We start from the raw sequence: 22,408 nt of genomic DNA on the forward strand, positions 1-22,408 counted from the left end.
CCCTTCCTGATGTCTGCCCCTCCTACATCCACATACCCCCCAGCCCTGCTTCTTATCTGGCCACCTCACCTCTCCACACTCTGGGCATGCTCCCCCTCCCCATGCCACTAAGTTCCATGAGGGCAGATATTTTACTCCGTGATTAGCACAGTGCTCAGTTAAATATACGCGGCATGAATGAATGTATGAATAAATGAATGAAAAGGCCTCGTGCCCCTCCCATCTGGCTGACTCTTACTCAGCCATCAGGTCTGTGGGGAACCTGGGATGCCTCCATCCTCTGACTGTGTGGGGACTCTCCTGTGTGCCCCCTGTGGGGTGGCACTGGCTGCACTGTACTGGAATGACTTGCTGCCTTGGCTGTCTGCATGTAGCCTGGGAACTCCTTGAAGGCAGGGCCTGGTTGGCCTCCTCGGAGGTGTCCCATGCCTGCCACCATGCCCACTGCATACACAGTACTTGTGGAGCGAAGGAATAAAAAGTGTTCTGGGCTGGCCCGGTGGCTCAGGCGGTTTGAGCTCCATGTTCCTAACTCCGAAGGCTGCTGGTTCGATTCCCACATGGGCCAGCAGGCTCTCAACCACAACGTTGCCACCACCAAGGGATGGTGGGCTGCGCCCCCTGCAACTAAAATTGAACATGGCACCTTGAGCTGAGCTGCTGCTGAGCTCCCGGATGGCTCAGTTAGTTGGAACGTGTCCTCTCAACCACAAGGTTGCCGGTTCGACTCCCACAAGGGATGGTGGGCTGCGCCCCCTTCAACTAGCAACGGCAACTGGACCTGGAGCTGAGCTGTGCCCTCCACAACTAAGAGTGAAAGGACAACTTGACTTGGAAAAAAAGTCCTGGAAGTACACACTGTTCCCCATTAAAGTCCTGTTCCCCTTCCCCCCCAAAAAAAGTGTAAAAAAAATGTTCTGGTTCTCAGTTCCAATCACAAGTGGAAGCTTGGGCCACCTGGAGGAGAAAGCAGCTGCTTCCTCATTCTGCTGCTGTCACCACTGCTGTCCAGGCCATGTAGTCCCAGGTAGCTCAGATTTCTTCATTCCTTCCCCTCTTTGTCGGAAAAGGACTCGAGGCGGCTGCAGCCACACATGGCAGGGCTGGGAGGAGGCGAGGAGGCCCTAGTCAGGGCCTCCTGCAAGCACAACGGCTTTCCAGAGAGTTCCTGTTGTCCTGGTCCCGTGGAAGTAGAGTGTTCCACAAATATTTGCAGAAAGGTTTAGAAGACTGTTCCCTCTAACTCTCAATTCACTGTACTAATCTCTGCACCACGCTTTTCCTGCTGACACCACAGAATCAGAGGACAGAGGACCTAGGGGCCTTTGATCTCGAGGTTAATGCCCTTGTTTTAGAGAGTAGGTGTCCAAGGCCCAGAGGTCAAGGACAAACCACCCTGCGGAGACCCTACATGCTCACTGTTGAATAATGACTGCAGCGCATTCACTCAAGAACTCTGCCTAAACCCTGGCTCTGGACTCCCCGTCCAGTGCTCCTGCTTGTGCCTGGAGCCACCTCCCAGAGGAATCTCAATCTCAGAGCACTAACTCCTAAGACTAGGACAGTCAGCCCAGGCTCCTCCATGCTCCAGCAGCCTGTTTTCAGCCATTCACACAACCTTGCCCAGCAAGGTATACTCAGAAGAGCACACCCGTCCCAGAGCTGCCAAGCGGCAGGGCCTGGATCTCACCTCGTGCCTGCCTGACCCTGAGGCTGGGCTCTTCCTGTTGGGCCAGGCAGTTGCCAGATGGTCGCCACTACAACACAAAGTAGTCAGTGTCAAGTTCAGAAGAGAGAGGCTACTGGTTGGCAGAGGTCACGTTGGATTAGGTTGATCAGAGAGAGAGGTTCCTGGAAAGAGCATTAGATCAGGGTTTTGAAGGCTAGGGGGTATCTGGCAGGAGGAAACAGGAAAGGGCAGCAACTTGGACAGAGGCAGGAAGGCTGAGGTGCCTCTGACAGACAGCATGGAGCTTCTCTTGCTGAAATGAGCATGTGTGAAGGGGAGGAGCTGCAGTCGAGGCCACAAGGGATGGACGAGATGGGGGTAGGCTTTGAGTGCAAGTCAAGGAACTAGGGAGCCACTGCAGAGGAACAACACACCTAGCGGCGAAGGAGAATTGTGGGGCAGGGGTTGGGGGACAGAGAAAATGTGAGGATGGGGAGGAGGGACCCTCTTTTAATAACCTTTGAAGCTTGAAGGAGTTTGCCAGATTATTATGTAGGATTTATATTATCAGATTAACTAGCTGTTCCATAGTGGACTGGAGATAGATAAGTTTCAGTGGAGGAAGGAGAAGCAGGCAGCCACGGGCCTGGGAAGGGCAGAATTTACTTAGGCCTTTATTGTAGGTAACGCCAGATTCCTGGAGAAGTAGTGGCGGGGAGGCGGGGGGGCGTTGATTGGAGCTGGGGACTGTTTTCTGCTGGGTGAATATTTTCTTTATGCTTTCCCAGGAAACTTCTGCATGCAGCTCCCAGGTAAGTCCATGCCCTGGCCCACAGGTACCTGGCAACTTATGGCCCAGAAGCCAGGAACGTGGGTTCAAGTCCCAACACTCCATGCACTCTTACCCTCAGATTCCTCGATAAATCACCTGACCTTCCCACATGGGCTTAAGTGAAAAGCTAGATCTGGAAGTACCCTGTAAACTGTAAAGTGCCAACGCAACATAAAGGTTGTTCTTCTATTTTCCTTTGAGTAGGCTCTACACTGAAATGAACATCTTGCCCCTGGAAAGATCTTAAATAAAGATCTCAGTCACATATCCAGCAAGGAAGGCAGCCATGCCCTGCCCTAAGCCAGAAACTGATGATTTTTTAACTAGGGCAAGACTGCTGGGACTGCCTGAAAACACTTCACAGAGGTGGGGTGGGGGCTGTCAGCCACAGGGCTGAACCTGTGCCCTGCAGAAGACTTCTATGGTGGAGGCCATGACAGGTGCAGAATGAAAGCCTCCCAAGTCTTGAATGGGCCTGCTATAGCCTGCCTCTGTCTTCTACCCCAGAGTGCTTTCTACTCTCTTAAGAGGCATAAGTGTAGAGGTGGGGCATTCTGGGAGGTGGGGTGCCCACAGGCTCCTGGGCTTAGCTCTGCCTGAGTTAATTCTAGGCAGTAAAGGGAGGGTGTGACTGAAGGAATGTATGCCTTCTTTGGGCCTAGCTTTCACAGCTGTTAAGTGAAGTGAGCTTCCTGATCCCTGAAGGATCTCTGTTTGTATGCAGTCAGGGTTCCCCCAGCACCTATCTCTTTGCCGATTGGAGCATTTCTTGCATTCTTTCAGCACATGTTTATTGAACAGCCCATGTTCAAGATGCTCTGTTGGGAGTAGAGGGCTTGTGGGCGTTCAGAGATGAGTAAAACAAGGCCCTATGCCTCAGGACCTCATGGTCTAGCAGGGCAGATGCTGCTAAGCAAGGCCTCATCAAGGTTCTGCCAATCCTCCCTGCCTCGTCCTTCTCTCCCCTCCTCTCTAGATGTAGCCACACTGCCCACCAACCACCAACATTTTGCTCATGTGTTGAGCTGCCATGGAATGAATGAATCTCCTTTCCATTTCCTTCCTACCCCACATTGTAAGGCCCAGCTCCAATGCCATGCCACTCCCTCTATGAAGCCTTCTACTATTCTTCCAACCCCAAACAAACTGTCCCTTTTTAAACTAGCTCCCAAGCCCTTGCTGCCTCTCTTTGTGACATATACCTGGCCCTTTTATTCTAGTTGAATATCTAGGTGCCTGTGTCTTATCTGTGGGAGGACAGCTTGGTGCCTGATTGATTTCAGGGTCCCCAGAACAGTGCATAGGGCCTGGCACACAGTAGAAGAAAAGAATGGCCCAAGGCACATGACAGTGGAAGTCGGATTAGAATGGAGGGCAGGGGACCCCCGGTAGAGGGGAAGGGCTGTGGAGTCCTGAAAGAAGGAAATGGCTCATTCTATGGGGAAGAGGCTGTGACTGGGGCACTCAGGACAGTCAGACTTGCAGCTACCTGCAAACTCTTCTGGCCCCTGGGCTTGAGCCGGGAAGGGGGTGGGGAAGCAGATAAGCTGATAGCAGGCCTGCTTCCATTGGGCCTTTCTCCAGGTCCACCCTGCCTCCAGGGAGGCTGTCCTGGACAACCCAGGAAGTAGTGGTCACAGAGGAGAACCCAGTACTAGGCACTGCGGTGGGTGAATTACATACATTCGATCACTGTATCTTTTCAGGCTGACTTGAAATCCAGACCATCTATTAAGTGGGTGCAAAAGTAATTGCGTTTTTTGCAATTATTTTTAACCTTTTAAACCGCACTTACTTTTGCACCAAGCTAATACCCCCAATGGGTGAATGAAGAAGCTTGGATTCAGAGAGGTGAAGTCTCTCTCTTGCTAAAGTGTCCTCCAAGTGGAGGGTTCAGAACTCCAACCCAGGGCTTTGAGGCACTCTTCCATGCTGGCTGAGGGTGTGAGCAACTTAAGAGCAGCTCTTGAAGGTCAGAGGCGGGGTACAGGGCCCTGGGTGGGGAGATCCCGTCTGTGTTTCCTTGTTCCCCCTCAGCCTGTCTGCCCACAAGTGGAGGGGAAAGGCTGTCACCACGGAAAGGCCCCAAGCTGGGTTGGCAGCAGTTGTCCAAATCCGATGGCAGAACAGAAGGGCAAGGGCTCCAGAGAGAAGTGGCCAATACCACAGTTCCCAGAGGCAGGGCAATGGCTAGGCATAAGGGGTCCTGACCTCCCATGGCGTCACAAGCAAGCTCCCTGCTGTTTTGGGAGGAGAGGTCCTCCCCTATGAGGGCCAGATCTTAGAAGAGCTCATAGACAGTACCTAGATGGGGAAATAAAGACTAATAGAGCTCAGATGTCTCATCTGAGGTCACACTGGGAGCTAAGAGTAAATTTGGGACTAGAACCCAGATTTCCTGTTCTTTTGATGCATTCTGGCCCCGGCCTGGGTTGGGTACTCTCGCTCACCTCCTGTCCTGGTCTCCGACTTCAGGAGGGCGGAGGGGACGCGTCAGAGGCCCCCCCTCCCCATGCCCCCTCGCATCTTCTTATTGGCAGGTCCTTTAAAGGGCGGGGCTTGGCCGTCAGCCTAGTGGCCGGGGCAAAGGCTGGGACTTTACTTCAGCGGCAGAGAACGAGTCCAAGCTCCATCAGTTGCTGCAACCGCCGCGCCCCGAGCCCCGAGCCTGAGCCACGATGAGCGGCAGAGTCGGCGACCTGAATCCCAAGCAGAAGGAGGCGCTGGCCAAGGTGAGCTCTCATCCTTGCCGGGCGCCGTCCGCGGCCAGGTCCTGGTCCTCGCCCTCTGGCGGCAGCCAGCGGGGAAGGCGCTGGGTGGGGGGCGAGCGACGGTCCCCGGCAGGCGGGCTGCAGCGCGAGCAGCAACGGCGGCACCTGGCAGATCATGTCCCGCCCCTCCTCCCTCTGCCGGCTGAGGGGGCCCGGAGAAGTTTAGCCACCCCGGCCTGAACCCCATATCACTGGGAAGAAGTGGTTGTTCTAAGTGGAAGCCCTTGGAGGCAGCTCAGGGCACAAAGACGACATTCATTCTCGGAACTGGCAGCCGGGCCCTGGGGGCAGGAGCAGGGCCCCCAGGTTTGTTTTCATTTCCGGGAGGTTTTCCTCTTGCAGGGGCAGTGGCACCAGGGAAAGGGCGCTGTACAGCTCCTTAGGAGACTTCCATAACCCCTGCTCTGGTCCCAAGTCGCTCTGCGACCTTGGGCAAAACCAGTCCTTCATCTGTTTGCTCCTTGATGAATAGAAATGAGGAGGTTGGACCAGATGCTGTGGAAGGGAGCACCTTCCAGTGTGAAGTCTGGGATCTTACCAGAGACCCTGTGGGTTGGGGTTGGTATAAGCGGAGACCGCCCTCCCCTGTCCTGCAATCCAGGCCCCTCCATGGCTGGGGAGTTGGGCTGATGCTCTTCAGAAGGTTAGGAGGTAAGCCTGGCTTTGCCTTGGCACTTAGGCAGAGGAGGGAGCAACAATTCGGCGGCTGGACCCCCTCCCTGCCACCTAAATCTCTTCTTGTCTGTCGCCCTTAGGGAGAGGGTAGGTTGACTGTTCTTGGAGCCAAAGCCAATGGGGTCCAGACTCAAGGTTTGGAGGCTCCACAGCCACGCAGTTTTCCGTTGCTGGGACAGAGGAAGGGGAGAGACGTCTCCTGCCATGACAAAGAGGCTGAGGCACCAGCCCTATGAAGGTTTTGCCCAGGCTGGGCCTCCCCCATCCCAGGGAGGCTGGATAGGGAGGTTTCAGATTTTACCGCTGACCTTCAGAGGAAGTCAAGCACAGAGGGATTAGGTGGTGATTAAACTGGAAACCAGGGGCTGGGTAGGGTCCTTGATAAGGGGTGGCTTCATGCCTGGGCCCTGGATTGAGCAGTTTACCTGGGAGTCTGGGAGCTGTTTGGGGGATGGGATGGTCTGAGTCCCTGGCTGACCTGGGCAAGGGGCAGAGGTGGCTGGTCCTTATTGATCCCCTCTGCGGCTCCCCTGTCGGTCAGTGACTAGAGAAAGATGAGTGGCTGGAAACAGGAGGTATGGGGAGGACATGCGCAGCGGGTGTGCTCACTTACAGGGTAGTGAGCAGTTGGAAGTGGGTGTGGCTATCCGGTGGGGTCACTGTCCATCTTCCTTGTTTGGCACTCCCTGCATTTCCCCACTTCATGGCTTCCCGTTGGAACTGTTCCCTCCACCTGGATGGCCCTCCTCCTACTGCCTTTGATGTCCTTCAAGCCCAACTCAAATGCCATTTTTTTTATATGAAGTCATATGAGACCACTTTCTTCCTGCCCCTGGCCAGAATCAAACTCTTCCTTCCCTTTGCTCTGAGAAACACATTGCTCACCAGTCCATTTCTAAGGGGGCAAAAGATCACGAAAGAGTGCATGTTCTGGCCTTGGAAAAGACCCGGGTTTTCATCCCAGCTCTGCTGTTTGACCTTGGGCGTGTTATTAAGCCTCTCTGAGCTCTAATTCCTTCATCTATAAAATGGGGACAGTAATAGCTCTAGGGACTCTGAATGAGGTGGGAATAAGATAAGTGCCACGTTCAGTGCTGGGCACATGAGGAATGCTTGGTAAACTGACATCCTTTCCCACGGCGTGTCCCAGAATGTCTACAATCACAGTTCACTGAGAACATGAACCAGCCACACTGGAGTGTGGAAGTGCATGCCCCCAGGCAGGGGCAGTGTTTGAATCCCTTCCCACCTCCTCCTGCCACCTCGATGCCCCCTGCAGGACAGACAGAGCGCCCCACGCAGCCCAAGTACCCAGTGTCTGCAGAGTGGACCCGTGTGGAAGACTGGTCCCGCAAAGCCCCCACGGAGAGTCCTGGGCAGAGGGAGGTCAGGTTGGGACCTGTCACTCACCTAGCTGTTTCTCCCTACAGTTTCGGGAGAATGTCAAAGATGTGTTGCCCATCCTGCCAAATCCAGATGACTATTTTCTCCTGCGCTGGCTCCGAGGTGAGTGAAGGGGGGCTGCGGGAGGCTGTGGCAGGGGCTTGTTCTCGGTAACAGAATGGCACCCTCTGGGTACCTTGGCCCTGGTAATCTGAGAATCTGGAGTATTCAACCTTTAGAACCAAAAGAACACTTGGCAATCATATAACCTCAACCCGCCTACTGGATAGATGACACTGAGGCACAGAGAGGTGAAGTAATTTGCCCCAAGTCACACAAGTGCTTGAGCTGCAGGCAAAAAGAGGACTAGCGCCCAATGCCCTTTCCATCCACTCTACTGATGGACTTCGCGAAGTAGATTGAGGAAAAGCTGAGAAAGGCACCAGCCATGTGGGAAGACAGAGGCACAGCCAAGTTTAGAACCAGAGTCCTGGCTTCTGGAAGAGGTTGGGCCCCCTGTGGCCTGTTGGGATGGCAGGGCACCTACTGCCAGCAGTTTGGCAGCTTGAAGAAGGGACAGAGTACATGGGGAACATGGGGGGCTCAGCCTGAACTACGTTGACAAGACTCCCCTCAAGCCACCACCAGAGCCCTGAGTTCTAGTTCTAGCTGTGCCTCAGCTTGGCTGTGGTACCTAGGGGCGAACATCTGCCCTAGGCCCCTCTCTGAGAGAGCAGGATGAGACAGGGTGCCCTGCCTATTGCAAGGTGTGACATGACAGCTCTGCACATGGTGAGGCAATGCACACGTTTCTATTAGCATCAGGGTCACACTCAACCCCACGCCCCAGCTCCTGAAATCTGTCTGTTCTTTTCCCTCTTCTCCTTCCCCTGTGTTTCAAGTCATGTGCTACCCTCTCTGGTTCTTGTGACATACTTTTTTTTTTTTTTATAGAAATTTTATCACCAGACATAACATGATAGAGAATAAATTCCACTTTCTTAGATTAGCAGAGATTAAGTTGTGATGTGGAATCATAGTTCAAAAATTAAAGTACAAATCGTGACTGATTATTTATTTATAGATACCCACAAGGAGTCTTGAGGCAGTGAAGAGCTGGATTTTCATTTTTGGTGCAGAAACTGAATACAGCTGGCATGCTTTGAGGGACTGCTAGCAGGTACCCCAGGGCACATGCAACCAGAGAGCCACATGGGGCTCTGTAGGCCTCTAGAAGTGCCAATTTCCCCTTTCCCTAGGAAAGCTGCACACCCATGCTCCCAGCCCACCCAGAGAGAGTGGAGGGGCAGGGCAGGGGTGGCAGAGGAGTCCATCCAGGGCTGGAGGATATTTTGGCCCAGGACTTTAACAAGGGGCTGTAGCTAGAAGGGGGCAGGTGGAGAAAGTGGGAAGCCAGGGCTGCCTTAAAAGACCAGCTGATTTCCATAGTGGTGGCACCAATCTGCAATGCCATCAACAGTGCAGAGAGACCACTTCATGGATGGTGTAGATGCTTGACCACTACACTGTACACCTGTACACTGTACACTGTACACCATGCTGAAGATGAATAATATTGTATGTCAACTATAATTTATATATATATATATATACATACATATGTGTGTGTGTATATATATATATTCCATATCCATAGGGAATAGAGTCAATGGAATTGTAACAGATATATACGATGTCAGAGGGGCAATAGATTGGGGGAGGGGGTTATCACTTTGTGAGGGTGAAATGTCTAACTAGTGCATTGTTTTGTACACCTGAAACTAAAAAAAAATTTAAAAGGCCAGCTGTATGATCACCAAACAAATTACCGAACTGCTGTTAGGTGAAGGAGTGTGGTTTCAGAAAGCTGTGAACAACAGCACAGCTCTCTTTTATCTAAGAGGAGGCCGGCCCGGGGCCCTGCAGCTGGTTTCCCAGGCACCCCCAACTCTCCAGTCCTGGGATAACCCCTCTCTTTGCAGGAACATCAAAGAGTGTGGTTATCCTCATTTGACAGATGAGAAAACAGGCTCAGAGAGGGGAGGGCACTTACCTGAAGGCACACAGCTAATGTGAAGCAGAATCAGGGCAGAAACCTAGTGCCCCAGATCCCCAGGCCAGCATCCTCTCCAGTAAGCCACAGCGGTCCCCTGAAGCCAAGCTGTGCCATTTCAGAGGAAGTATCTCCACTTTACTTGTGCCTCACATTTCCTGGGCAGGAGCTTAGACCTGGTCAGATTCTACTATGAATTTCAGTTAAGGTTTTTGTTGTCTTCTTCTTATTATTATTTTAAGGAACATTTTCTCTTTCTCCCTTTGGTCCCAAAGGAAGTATCTGCAAGGTGCACACATACAGGATGACTTTCTCTAACCGAAGTGTGAGCTGCGGTTTTACTCTTTCCTCCTTTCCCCCGGTGGGCTCACTTTTCTGTTGGCCTCAGGCCCTGAGAGCAGGCCTACACATCTCCATTGTCTCCTTTGACTTTGGCTGAACTCTGGGCACCTCACCAAGGAGGGTCAGATGGCAAGAGAAAAACAAGGATGTGGTAGGAACCCTATGGAGGGCAGAACAGGTCTGAGTCTTTCCATTTTCCAGGAAGTGATCAAAGAAGAACCCTGCAGAGCTGCTCCTAGATGGGCTTCTCGTGCAGTGTCCTGAGCCATGCTTTGAGCTGCCCCTCACCAGGGCAGCAGGAGCCCTGGAAGGACCTGACTCAGCAGGCATGGGGGGGGACCAGTCCAGGGGCTGCCAGGGGCAAGTGGCAACACAGGGAGGGCCCTTGAAGAAGACCCTGGATGTTGGACCCTGGCAGATAAGGGTTAACTGGAGAGCCACCCTGAGATAAGGGGGCTCACAGTTCACCTCCACTCCTATTCCCTGGAAGATAAGTTCTCTCCTCACAGTTAGGGGTGTCCCTCCGATGGAGAATTGCCACTTTCGTAGTCCAGCTGACCTCCCCGTCACGGGAGCAGATTGCCTGGCATGTTCCACGCTGCCAAGATGGCACATCAAAGGGCAGTCAGAAGGAACTTCCCAAGAGTGAAGGCTGTTCAGTTCTGCAAATGTATGTCCAGCTCCGATGACTGGCGTGGCATCGCTCAAATCTCTTGAGGCACCATGGGTGCCTCAAGAGGGACTGGATTTCATGATAGCAGAATCAGGCAATGTGCGCGGCCACTCCTGGGGAGCAGTGATTAGGGAACCAGTGACAGTCCAGAGGGCAGCCTATCTGGCCCAGGTTTTGTGGTTGTCAAGCAGATCTTGATGTCGATCAAATCCACAGAGCTGGGAGGACACAGTTCATAGGTCAGGTGGCAAAACTGGTTAGAATCTGGGTCTCAACATCTCTCTAAAGGATAAAATGAAGCTGACTGTTACAAGATGAAATCTGTTAGGGATGAAGCCAAGAAAACCATGTCACAACATATGGGATGGAAGCTTAGCAGCAGAACTGCTGAAAAGCATTTAGGGGTTTCAGCTGACTCTAAGTGCCACCTGAGTTCAGGGTGTGACCATCGCCCAGAAAGTTCTTAGGCTTTATTGAAGAATGGTAGACAACACCTGGTGCTGTGCTCAGCTGGGGACAACACTCTTGAAGAGGGGCAATGGCAAACTGGAAGACACCCAAAGGGAAGTTTTTGGGTGAACTTGAAACCAAGCTGTGAGGAATGGTGAAAGGATCCACGGAGGGGCAGCATGATAGCAGGAGGGACGCAGGTGGCAGCACAGAATTTGCCAGTATTGGAAAGGTGGTCACATGGCTGAGGTCACAACCACTCTCTAAGTGTCTCTGGATGGATCTCCACTCAGTAAAACAATGAGGGCTGAGTGCAAATGAAAACTCAGCTTATTTGGGAGCAGGTGGCTTTCGGGGGAGGGGGCGGAGAGGTCTTTGTGTTCAAGTTGGAGTCAGACAACTTGTTGGGGTTCGTGCATAAAATAGAGTTAGCCCATGTGAACTTTAATTCTAAAACTTTTCAGGACCCCTGGGAGGAGGGCCCTCTGTATCCCATTGGGGTATTCGTGGGTCCTTTGAGGACACGGCAATGTTGACTGGAAGCTGATCAACTCCCCACCCCCATCCTACTGGGATTATCTGCCAGTTTTTCCCCAGATTACGGGGCGGCTGTGTTCATCTTCGAACTGTGGGTCAAATTCTCAGGACGGGATGTTAGACTGTGGAAGAGATTAACTTTGTGTAAGGGGAAGGTTAAATGATAAGGGAGTCCAGGGTTCGTTTTCCCTGAGAGGTGATAAGACCCTTCACCTGATTGCATTCACTAGGGTAAAACTCTGAAGTTGCAATGCTGCCCCCTCCTGCCCTGAACCTTGACCTGCTCTCCAGGGGCTGTGGTGCTCCGGAGGCCCTCAGTGCAGGTCCTCATGTTAGCTTCTGCATGTGGGGTGACCTGAAAGTTCACTGAGGCATGACAGACAGGGGCTGGCCCCAGTATGGGAATAGGGAAATCTTGTCCTTGGTTGCCCAGTCTGCTAGCCTAAACTTGACCAAATTTTGCTGTTACAGCAAGAAGCTTTGACTTGCAGAAGTCCGAGGCCATGCTCCGGAAGGTAAGCTCCATTTGTTTCCAAATCCCCTGGTTGCCTCCATGCTCGCCTGTCAGAATCACACCTTGCTTGAACTTCTGCCCGTGACTTCTATGATATAGCTGAGTATTAGCCAACCATTACTGCTTTAGTGAATTCTCTTCCCTGGAAACACCCAACTTTCACAGGTCTGGGCCAGCCAAGAATTACTTCTGCTGAGACCTCTAAAATAGGTAGCGCCTTCTTTTGCATTCTGCCGGTTGCCGTCTCATGACTTCCCTGTGGTCTGGTGGTCTGTTCACGCTGTCCCCTATTGCTAGATGACGATTAAGGGGCCCTCCCTGTCCTGCCTTCATTTTATTAAAGCCCTGATTGTGTGTTTGCAGCATGTGGAGTTTCGAAAGCAAAAGGACATTGAAAACGTCCTGAGCTGGCAGCCTCCAGAGGTGAGGACAGACGATCCTGGCCCACCCCTCTGTTAGGTTACAGTCCACAATCTCACGGTCTGTGTCCCGGGTCTATGGGAATGGGACTTTCAGAGGAAAAGTCTGACACTGCCAAATGGGCCCTAATGGTTCCCAGAATGGAGGTCCATCAGCACCCAGGGGAAGGCTGTGGTGGGAGAGATGGATGAGTCCAGAGAAAGGCCCTGGGATACAGGAAAGGTGTGGCCACCCTGGGCCTGCCGACCAGGTGCCTTCTCTGTGTCTTTACCCAGGTGGTCCAACTGTACCTGTCTGGGGGCATGTGTGGCTACGACATGGAAGGCTCTCCCATCTGGTACGATATCGTTGGACCTCTGGATGCCAAGGGTCTGATCCTCTCAGCCACCAAACAGGACTTGCTGAAGACCAAGATGCGGGACTGCGAGCGGCTGGTGCAGGAGTGTCATCGTCAGTCTGAAAAGGCGAGTGGACAGCACGGTTGCACATGAGTTGATCACGGTAGAGGCGTGCAGGCAGAAGCAGCGTCGCAGAGGGACTTAAGCACATCTTCAGGGCCGAGGCCTGGAGGTTTGAATTTCATAGACCAGTGAAATTTCAACGGTGTAGGGACTGACATATGTTGCCAAATTTTTAATTTTCCAAGTAAGCACTTCAAAACAATTGCCAGCTTCTAGGTACATTGTGGTGATTTTTCTCATTTATATGGGCACTAGTGAGATCTTTGTCATGGATCATCCTGAGAAGTATTTGGGTGTCACTGGTATAGATGAGCTCAGATTCTGTGTTTCTCTGACTCTGTGTTTTAAAAAAAGATAAGGACCGCTGATTTCCTTACTGAGAAAAAGGCTGAAGAGTAAGCTACAGCTGCTACCATGATCTTTCCTCTTTCCTTCCTCTTTAGCAGGTGTAAACACCCAATGAAACGATGGGATTAAGTTTGGGGCCATTTCAACACGGTCATCCACAAATGTTCACTGAGAGCTTAGTGTGTACAGAGACCCTGAAGCCTGGGGAGGCAAAGAAGCATTAGATGGGAATGCACCCTTGGGGTAGACAGATAGCATCTGTGCCCGGGACGCGATGAGTGGCTGCACATGGCCCCTTGGACGGAGCGTTGTGTGGTGTTACACACAGAGGAAGAGGGAGGCCACCAGGGCAAACTGCAGAACAGAAGGGACCTCAGATGTAACTGAGATCCAACCAGTGGTTTACTGGATGAGAACACAGAGACCTAGGTAGGAAGGGTGACTTTCTGGGCCACAGTTCCTGCCTGAGGTGATGACCGTGTTTCCCTGAAAATAACACGTAGCTGGACAATCAGCTCTAATGCGTCTTTTGGAGCAAAAATTAATATTATAGTAAAATAAGACCGGGTATAATATAATATAATATAATATAATATAATATAATAATATAATATAATACTGGGTCATATTAATTTTTGCTCCAAAAGACGCATTAGAGCTGATTGTCCAGCTACGTCTTATTTTCGGGGAAACAGTATCTCCGTTTGGAAAATGCTAGGGACTGCTCTGCCCAGATCCAGTTGCAATATGAGCACATGACACAATCAGCATTTGCTCCAAACTGGGTGGGTTCCTGCAGCGGTGCAGGCTGCTGTGACTCTGCTCCTCTGTCCTCTGCAGCTGGGGAAGAGAGTGGATACCGTCACCCTGATTTATGACTGTGAGGGGCTTGGCCTCAAGCATCTCTGGAAGCCTGCTGTGGAGACCTACATAGAGGTGAGGGGCAGGACTGGGGAGGCAGGGTGGGACGGTGAGAGAATGGGAGAGTAGGCCCCTCTGCTAGGGCGCCCTGTGGGACGGGTGAGGTGATGGCAGCAGAGTTGAGCCGGGAGGAGGCAGGGCCTGTCGCCCGTGGCAAGAGGTCTGAGCCTGCTGGGCTCTGATTTTGTTTCCACAGTTTCTCTGCATGGTTGAGGATAATTACCCTGAAACACTGAAGCGTCTTTTTGTTATTAAAAGTAAGTTGGGAACTCCCCGTGAGGAAGACAAATGGGAAAGAGTGGCTCAAGAAGTTACTGGGACAGATTCAGGAGAGTAAACCAGAGTGAGCCAAAGGAAGGGATCTGAGGGCCCTTGACATATCCAGACTACATTCCAATCGACAAAGTGTTAGGATTTATTTCTGCCTTCAAGCCACCCAGCGGGTGAGATAGGAAGACTATACCCACTTGACTTTTCCCACTGTACCCATGGGGAAGCTGGAACTCAGATAGGTGCCCGTGCTAAGTCTCACACCCGAGGCTGTCCGTGTGGGCTCCACGGCACTCGGGACATGTGACCTGACACAGGGGGCTGCAGACGACACTGTTAAGACACAGAGAGGGCGCTGCTCCCAGTCTCACATCACCTGGTCTATGTTCCAGCCCCGAAGCTGTTTCCTGTGGCCTTTAACCTGGTCAAACCTTTCCTGAGTGAGGAAACTCGTAAGAAGATCATGGTCCTCGGGGGTGAGTAGCCCAGACTCTTCTCACTTCCACAGGATGGCCTGTGGCCCAAACTGGGGATGGCTTTAGAGCTATGACCTCAGCCACAAAAGCAAAGGTGTCTTAGCTGGTTTGATGGCAGTGGGACCCAGGAGCAAGCTGGGGCTGGGCTAGGGTCATCCTGTCTGTTTTCATAAGAACTCTTTTTCTCAGACACTCTAGAAGAAAGTACTGAGCTCAGCATTGTAGATTCAAAGATGAGTGAACCGCCAGTCCTTGCCCTCAAGGAGCTTACAGTGTTAAGCTTACAGGAGTGAGAAGACCTTTAGGGAGAAAGCTTAGGATAAAACTAGAAAAGGTGCTAGAAACAGCCTAGAGCAGGTGCCATGGAGGTCACAGGAGCAGAGGTTGCTTTCAGTTGGGGGCAAGTTGAAGTAACTTTATTTGATGAGCGCTGACTAGGTGCCAAAGCGACAAAGGTGAATCAGACAAGAGTTCCTTGAAGAGTGCTCACCCTCTTGGGGAAGGGAGACATGAACCCACTTGACCTAGGGAGGAGGTGATGTTTACCTCAGCCAAGTGCTGTGGAATGAGTGAGAGGCAGCCAGATGAAGCAAGATAGCAAAGCTGTCGGACTTAAGGAATAGCATTGAGCAAAGACCTGACACACCACGGCACAGCAGTTGTAGAGGGCATAGAAGGATATGGCAAGGGATGAAGCCGAAGAGGGAGCCAGGGGCAGGTCACAGAGAATCCAGGGCACTATGCTGAGAAGCTGGGACATGACTCTGCACGCCACTGGGAACCAAAGGAGAGCTCTAAGCAGGGAAGGACCAGGATCAGAGTTTAAATTGAGACACACCATATTGGCAAGATCACGAAGGACAGATACCAGTTTGCCCATTGTGGCCATAGTCCATGAAATAGGTGTTGCAAGCTTGAGTCGAAGCAGTGGCCATCGGGATAGGCAGGAGAGGATGGATTGACAAAGCACTCATTTAGGAAGTAGAACAGCAGAATTCAATTGACTAGATGCAGGAAGGGAGGAAGAAGAATCTAGAATGGCGCTGGTGTCTGGCATGCACGACAGAGTATTGCAGTCACTGATGGAAGTAATTCAACTGAGGAACACAACTAGAATAATAAGCTCTAAGTTGAGTTTGAAGAGTGTGAGATACACAGATGTTGGAGATACTGGAGCTTGAAGCTTAGTGTGAACTCCAGCCTGGAGATTTGGGAGTTAAAGGCAGCAGCTAGACCTTGAGAGGAGATATGACTACCCACAGGAAAACGGAGGCTAAGCCCTGGGGAATAGCCAAGCTCAAGGGCTGGCAGAGGAAGAGAAGCCCACCAGGGAGACTGAGAAGTGATTGAGGAGGTAGGCGGGGGAGCAGGTGGGCAGGGATTGGGTATGCAAGGAAATGGGGAGAACATCTGGTGACAAGGGAGGCCGTATCGGAAGATGCCAGGAATCAAGCCAGCCAGGGACAGACAGGAACCAGTTTTCTCAGAGCATTAAGTGGAGTGGTGGGAGAAAAGGCTAGAAAGATAGATTGGGACTAGGTAGATCAGGGCAGGCTTGAGGCCACCTCGAGAGTTGAACTTGGGGGTGGGGATTCTGAAGGTTTCTGAATGTTGACCTTTAGGCAACACATTGCAAGTGGAGATTTTCCAGATGTGTGCTGGTGAATCCCAGGAGTGGAATGAGGCAGTCTGGAAAGTCCAGGACTTCAGGGTTCTCGTCCTTGCTCTCGCAACAACAAGTTCTGCTTCTTGTTGCCTCAGCGACTCTCAGGAAGAGATGTCGCTGGTAAGATGGGAAGAACCGCCCTGGACTTACTCCAACTCTCCAGCTGAGCGGGAGGGGAAGAAATACAAAATCCAAGCAAAGGCTCTGGTGGTTTTGGCTTCTCTGCTGCCACCCACCATGAGCATGAGACAGTTAGGTTTCCTGGCAGCAGAGCTGTGGAGGAGGTTCAGTCTGTTCTCCCACCCACACCTGAAACTCTTTCAACCAAACCCGACTCGGGTTGAGAAGGTACAGGATCTTCAACAGAGGAGGGAAGACATTTACTCGGGGCTGGTCAGTACAGCTGAGCAGCACAGATTAAATCACCCTAAGACCACAGACACTGCGTTCCAGGAGTTGCATGGTCTTAGCTCTCTGAAATCTGAGGCTGGGAGACCCTGGACAGTCTCCGTGGGTTTCCAGCCAGCACCACTGGCAGAGGACACTGGGTTGTACACCACGACTTGAAGCTGCCGCCTATCCACAGTTTCTAGAATCAGCATTGGAAAGGTTTCCAGTATCAAAATATTGTATTTGGCTGGTATTTGTTGAGGAAATTGGCATGGAAGAGAAGTGGTTCACAGCAATGGCTGCACTAGAGTCAAACTCTCCTAGTTAGGAAAGGGCTTGGTTATTAAAAAAAAAAAAAAAAAAGAAAGAAAGGCCAATTACTGGCAACTTAGGCTAAGCCCTGGGGAATATCAGCCTGAAAACCTGGAGCAGAAGTGAAATTGTGGCTGGGAAACCCATTTCAGGGGTCACTCTATAGTGATGCATTCAGTCCACAAGTCACGAATGAGCAGTTACGTGTGGGGGACGAGACATGGTCGTGCCGTTACGGAGCTGTCTAACCAGGACAGTTCTCGTGGATTCTGGCCCTCATCTGCCACACATACTCCCTCTGCATGGACTTTCCTTCCCTCCTTTCTTTGTTCCCTCCTCCCTGCACTTCAAATGTTTGTATCACTTTCCTGGGAGCAATACACACTCTCCTGTGTGTCGGGCACTTTTACAGTTTACGACACCCTCTCAAGTACTTGGTTCACTTCACTCCCCCATAACGTGTTGGGGCAGGAGGAACTAGGCTCAGAATGAAGTCGTTTGCCTAAAGCCACTCAGCTGGCCGGAGACAATGGGGGCAGGACCCCAGAACTCCTGATTCCTGGTCTAGGACAGGGCAGTGCTCTGGATGATGGTTCCTCCTGAACGCTCTGCAGTGCTGTTTGCATGTCACATGTTCCTAAGGCCTGTTTTGTGTACAGGGGCAGAGGGCGTTTATTCTGCCACTTTGTGTAGACTGCCCGGGCTGTGATGAAATTTTGCCTAGTGGTGACCCTTCTTTCTCCTTCCTTACCTCTTCTGCCAGGAAACTGGAAGGAGGTTTTACTGAAATATGTCAGCCCTGACCAGGTGCCTGTGGAGTATGGGGGCACCATGACTGATCCTGATGGAGACCCCAAGTGCAAATCCAAGGTATGGGTTGCCAGGGGCCGGAGGTGACCAGGGAAGCTGGGCTCAAATGCACAGTCCAGCTGACTCTATGCTCTGCTTCTAGATTAACTATGGGGGTGAAATCCCCAAGAAGTACTATGTGCGAGACCAACTGAAGCAGCAGTATGAGCACACTGTGCAGATTTCCCGTGGTTCCTCCCACCAAGTGGAGTATGAGATCCTCTTCCCCGGATGTGTCCTCAGGTAGGGTTCTGGACCCTTCCAGGAGAACTGAGCCTTTCAGCAGTAGGTGCCAGTGGGTGGGCTGGGGTGGGAGAAGCCCTGGTGACAGGACCCTACAGAAGGCACACCGGACAAAATCATGTCTCAATGGGTGGATGTTCTCTGCAGGTGGCAGTTCACATCAGATGGCTCAGACATCGGTTTTGGGATTTTCCTGAAGACGAAGATGGGGGAACGGCAGAAGGCAGGGGAGATGGCAGAGGTGCTGCCCAACCAGAGGTACAACGCTCACCTGGTGCCTGAGGATGGGTCCCTCACCTGCACCGAACCTGGCATCTGTAAGTATCTCTGTCGTGGCTGAAAGCCCCTGCCCTAGCTGTCTGCCTGTGACATCCCTCTTCCTCCACGCTGTTAGAAGTTCTAACGTTGCACAGGTGAGGAAACTTAGGTTAGGGGAAGTGAAATGACTTTCTGAAAGTTACCTAGCTTGTTCCCACCATGGTGGAACTGATCTGATCCTACCCGGTACAGGTGTCACAGGGCTCGGTGATCACAGGGGTTCCGAATGTCTGCTCTCTGGTCCAGGTCTGTCACTGTGACCAGACATCTCTCGGGAATTCTTCCCCACACATCAGAGAGTCAGAATTGGCTGGGGGGTACGGGCATCACAGAGTAAGCAGGGTCTCGAAAAGCTCAGCCTTGATCCCTCTGAGCTTCACTCATCTCCAGGTTGATCAAGAAATGGGCACAGAATGTGCACAGGAAGTTTAACCCAAGAGGAGTAAGAATGGCAGAGCGTCATTTGGAAAAGTGTTTACCTTCATCATCTTTGCTATATCGATTAAAATTCCCGTTGACTCAGCAATTCTACTTATGCCAATTTAGCCTACAGAAACATTTACACAGAGACACAAAGACATAGATACTAGGAAGTTGCTAGCAACCTGGACACTGACAATAAAGGAAAGGGCCTTAATAAGGTCTTATTAAATAAATTATGGTCCATCCATACAATGGAGTACAATATATCCACTAAAGAGAGTACGTTCACATGTAGTATGTCTGATACCTGTTAAAAAATAAAGTATGAAACACAGCATATAGGGTATACACTCACTTGGGTTCATAAAGTATACACAGGAAAGAATTCTGGGGAACCTATGCTGCCTGTAATGGTGGTTCCCCCGGGGGAGGAAGCTCATAGAAGGCTTGCATTTTTCACACTACAGCAGGTCCTCAGATAACACCATTTTGCCCAATGTTGTTTCATTAAGTTGATGAGAAAACAAAAGGATTCCCGGCCAGGGCCACTGTGAGTGTGGAGTTTGCATGTTCTCCCCACGGGGGTTTTCTCTGGGGGCTCTGGTTTCCTCCCACGTTTCAAAGATGTGCATGCGAAGTGAACTGCTGAGTCTACATTGTCCCAGTATGAATGAGTGTGGGTGTGTGTGTGCGTGTGCCCTGGGCTGGAATGGCATCCAGTCCGGGGTGGATTCCCGCCTTGCGTCCTGAGCTGCTGGCTCTGGCCACCTGTGACCCTGAATTAGAAAAAGCTGGTTGGAAAATCATTATCTTACTTGTTTGTATTAATCTTTCTTAAATGTATGCATAGCTCACATTGATTTCAATGCTTCATATGAGAAGTATTTTGGGTCTTTAGAAGTTTGGTGCTGTGTCTGTGACCAGAAAGAGGATCTTAACCCTCGTTTGTATCAATCAGCCTGTGGTAAAACTGTTTATATCAATTCGCCTGCGGTCATTCCGCTTCAAGTCGCAGAACCTATCGACAACGTTAAGTGAGGACTTCCCGTAGTTCTGCAAATACAATTTATTTCCAATGACCATATACTACATTTAGAAGCAGAAAACCCATATACACACAAACCCTATCAATTCTCCAGTTTCTTTTCTGTCAGAGCCAAGGCGCCGGGCGTGGAAAATCAGTGAGCGCAAGGGCTTTATCATCAGGTTGCGATGGACCTGCCTGCTGACTAGTCCTGAAGCGAGTGACTTAGCCTCCCCGAGCTTCCGTTGCCCGATTGCTCCAGTGAGGATCAAATCCTCTACCTCACAGGGAAAAGTGATGAGGAAATGTCGTGAGGTCTATGCAGCACTTAGCATAATGCCTGGCATACAGCCAGCACTCAGCACACTGTAGCCCACCATTACTGTGATGAGGGCAAGACCTGGGGGAGAAGGGCCATCCTGGGGATAGTGCTGGAGATGGGGGCAGCCCTGGGCCCCATTTCCACAGCGGCACCACCAGAGATCTGAACCAGCCCCATAGATAACTTGGCCTGTATCTGTCCACACTGTGACCCCGACCTCAGGCTCTGTGTCCTTCCCTACATGCCAGGCAGCCTTCCGTCTCTACCACCCCCTCCTCACAGATGCTCTGCCGTATGGCTCTCCAGGGAGGAGGGGTATTCTTGTTAGTGAGCAGCCAGGTTCTGGGAGAGAAGGTGTAAGCCGTGAGCTTCAGCAGCAGCAAGGCTCGGCCCCAGCCCAGGTACGGTCATCCACAGAGCACAAAGCATTGTGTACACATAAGCGTGGATGTCTTTATTTCCTGGGCTGGGAAGCTGAGGTACAGAGAAGGGATGTCCTCTCTCGCACAGAGTAGCTTGTGTAGACACCAAGAGACAGAGGCGATAGAGAATCCTAGGATCCTGGTCCGGGATCTCTTGGCTGTACACTGTCCCAGAGATGATGACCAGATTCACCCCGAGGTGGCAGAGGACAGTGGAGTCCAGGCAGGGAAGCAATTTACCCCAGATCATGCAGCCAGGAGCAGAGCCCAACCCATTAGCGGCCTTTGTGCATTACCCCTTAATAGTATCTGAAGGACACAGCCTGAGAAAGGAGCGTGAAGCTTTTAACAGGCTTCGGTTTGCAAATCCCAGATTTATTTGAGCTCTTCTTGGATCCATTCCCAGGTGGAGCATATACCATGTTTCCCCGAAAATAAGACCGGGTCTTATATTAATTCTTGCTCCAAAAGACGCATGAGGGCTTATGTTCAGAGGATGTCATCCCGAAAAATCGTGGTAGGGCTTATTTTCCTGGTTAGGTCTTATTTTCGGGGAAACACGGTACGTGCCTGCAGGGGCCTTGAGTGGGAGCTGCTTGTCCAGTCCCAGGAGGAGCACAGGCAGGCTGCAGCGTCCATGCCCCCTTCCCAGGTGTAAAGTCAAGTAGGTGGGATCTGCTGTTGTCCGAGCCCATGGCTCAGGTAAGACCGGCGCCCCGAGAAAACCCATTGTTAGGTTATAAGCTCACCTGGGTAAGGGCAATGCCCGTGGAGAACCAGGCAACCCCCTGCACAATGGAACCTAATCACCCGGTGGAAAAGTGAAAACTGTGCCTTGGCTCCAATGGCAAGAGCACATTAACTCTCCCCAGGTAGCTCTTGTCCGTGACTGTGTCCTCAGTTACTGAGGAGGAAGAACAAAGTCGGAATTGATTTCACTTTTCTTCCTCTCAACAAATATTTCTTGAGGACCTGAGTCAGGTAGAATACTCTATAGGGAAAGAAAAAGATTCAGAAAAAGAGATCTGGACTTTGCCAGGAGTGCACAACGTAGTCTAGAAGGCCTGAAACACTAAAGGTTAAATAGTACAGCCAGGCAGTGTGGGGGAGAACAGAGCCCCGTCGGGCACCAGGCTGCCTGGTTTCGGAGTCCAGCTTTGCTCCTAACTCTCCGAGTGTTCTGAGCAAGTGTCTCTAAATAAATAGATTTTGCTTTCCTTCTTAAAATGAGGGGAGTGAGCTAGAGCAGGAGATCTTCACTTGATCTTAGCCAAAAGGCCGAGAAGCGATAGAGCAGATCTTAATCTGGGGTTCATGGACTCCCCAGAGCTGTGATTGTCCATCTTAAAAACCGAACCCCTTCCTTTTTATAACAGGGTCTCATGTCCCCTTCACAATGCAGAAATGAAATTCACAGATAATATGACCCACTGACATAGATCATTACAAAATCAATATCATCTATCTGGAGAAATAAAAGGAAGCTAATTTAGAATCTAGATTTTTTCCAAACATACATGAGAGGGCACGATTACACCCACACATCCCCTGTCTTCAGAAGGGCACTTTTCCCTTTGGGAACCACTGCCCCAGGTGATTCATGACGCGCTCCAGGGGATCTAAAATTGTGTGAAAATTTCCCCT

At 51.3% G+C, this 22,408-nt stretch overlaps 1 protein-coding gene across 3 annotated transcripts in view; it reads left to right on the forward strand.

Annotated features, from left to right (window-relative positions):
* Positions 1-4,546: 4,546 nt before the first annotated feature.
* The window catches only part of SEC14L2 (SEC14 like lipid binding 2), a 20,440-nt gene continuing 2,578 nt past the window's right edge, over positions 4,547-22,408 (forward strand). The window contains exons 1-12 of one of the 3 annotated variants that reach the window (XM_081037089.1): positions 5,082-5,233; positions 7,378-7,453; positions 11,857-11,900; positions 12,263-12,322; positions 12,595-12,783; positions 13,969-14,064; positions 14,246-14,306; positions 14,712-14,795; positions 17,927-18,033; positions 18,116-18,255; positions 18,403-18,572; positions 18,964-19,096. In XM_081037089.1, the coding sequence (XP_080893215.1) occupies positions 5,180-5,233; positions 7,378-7,453; positions 11,857-11,900; positions 12,263-12,322; positions 12,595-12,783; positions 13,969-14,064; positions 14,246-14,306; positions 14,712-14,795; positions 17,927-18,033; positions 18,116-18,255; positions 18,403-18,572; positions 18,964-18,968 (1,086 nt within the window). In that variant the 5' untranslated portion in view covers positions 5,082-5,179 and the 3' untranslated portion in view covers positions 18,969-19,096. Of the gene's footprint in view, positions 5,234-5,521; positions 5,579-7,377; positions 7,454-11,856; positions 11,901-12,262; positions 12,323-12,594; positions 12,784-13,968; positions 14,065-14,245; positions 14,307-14,711; positions 14,796-17,926; positions 18,034-18,115; positions 18,256-18,402; positions 18,573-18,963; positions 19,097-22,408 lie in introns of those variants that run through there. The other 2 variants (XM_081037088.1, XM_081037090.1) reach the window with 2 other exon arrangements.

Source organism: Rhinolophus hipposideros (assembly GCF_964194185.1).
Source record: "Rhinolophus hipposideros genome assembly, chromosome: 24".
NCBI lineage: Eukaryota > Metazoa > Chordata > Mammalia > Chiroptera > Rhinolophidae > Rhinolophus > Rhinolophus hipposideros.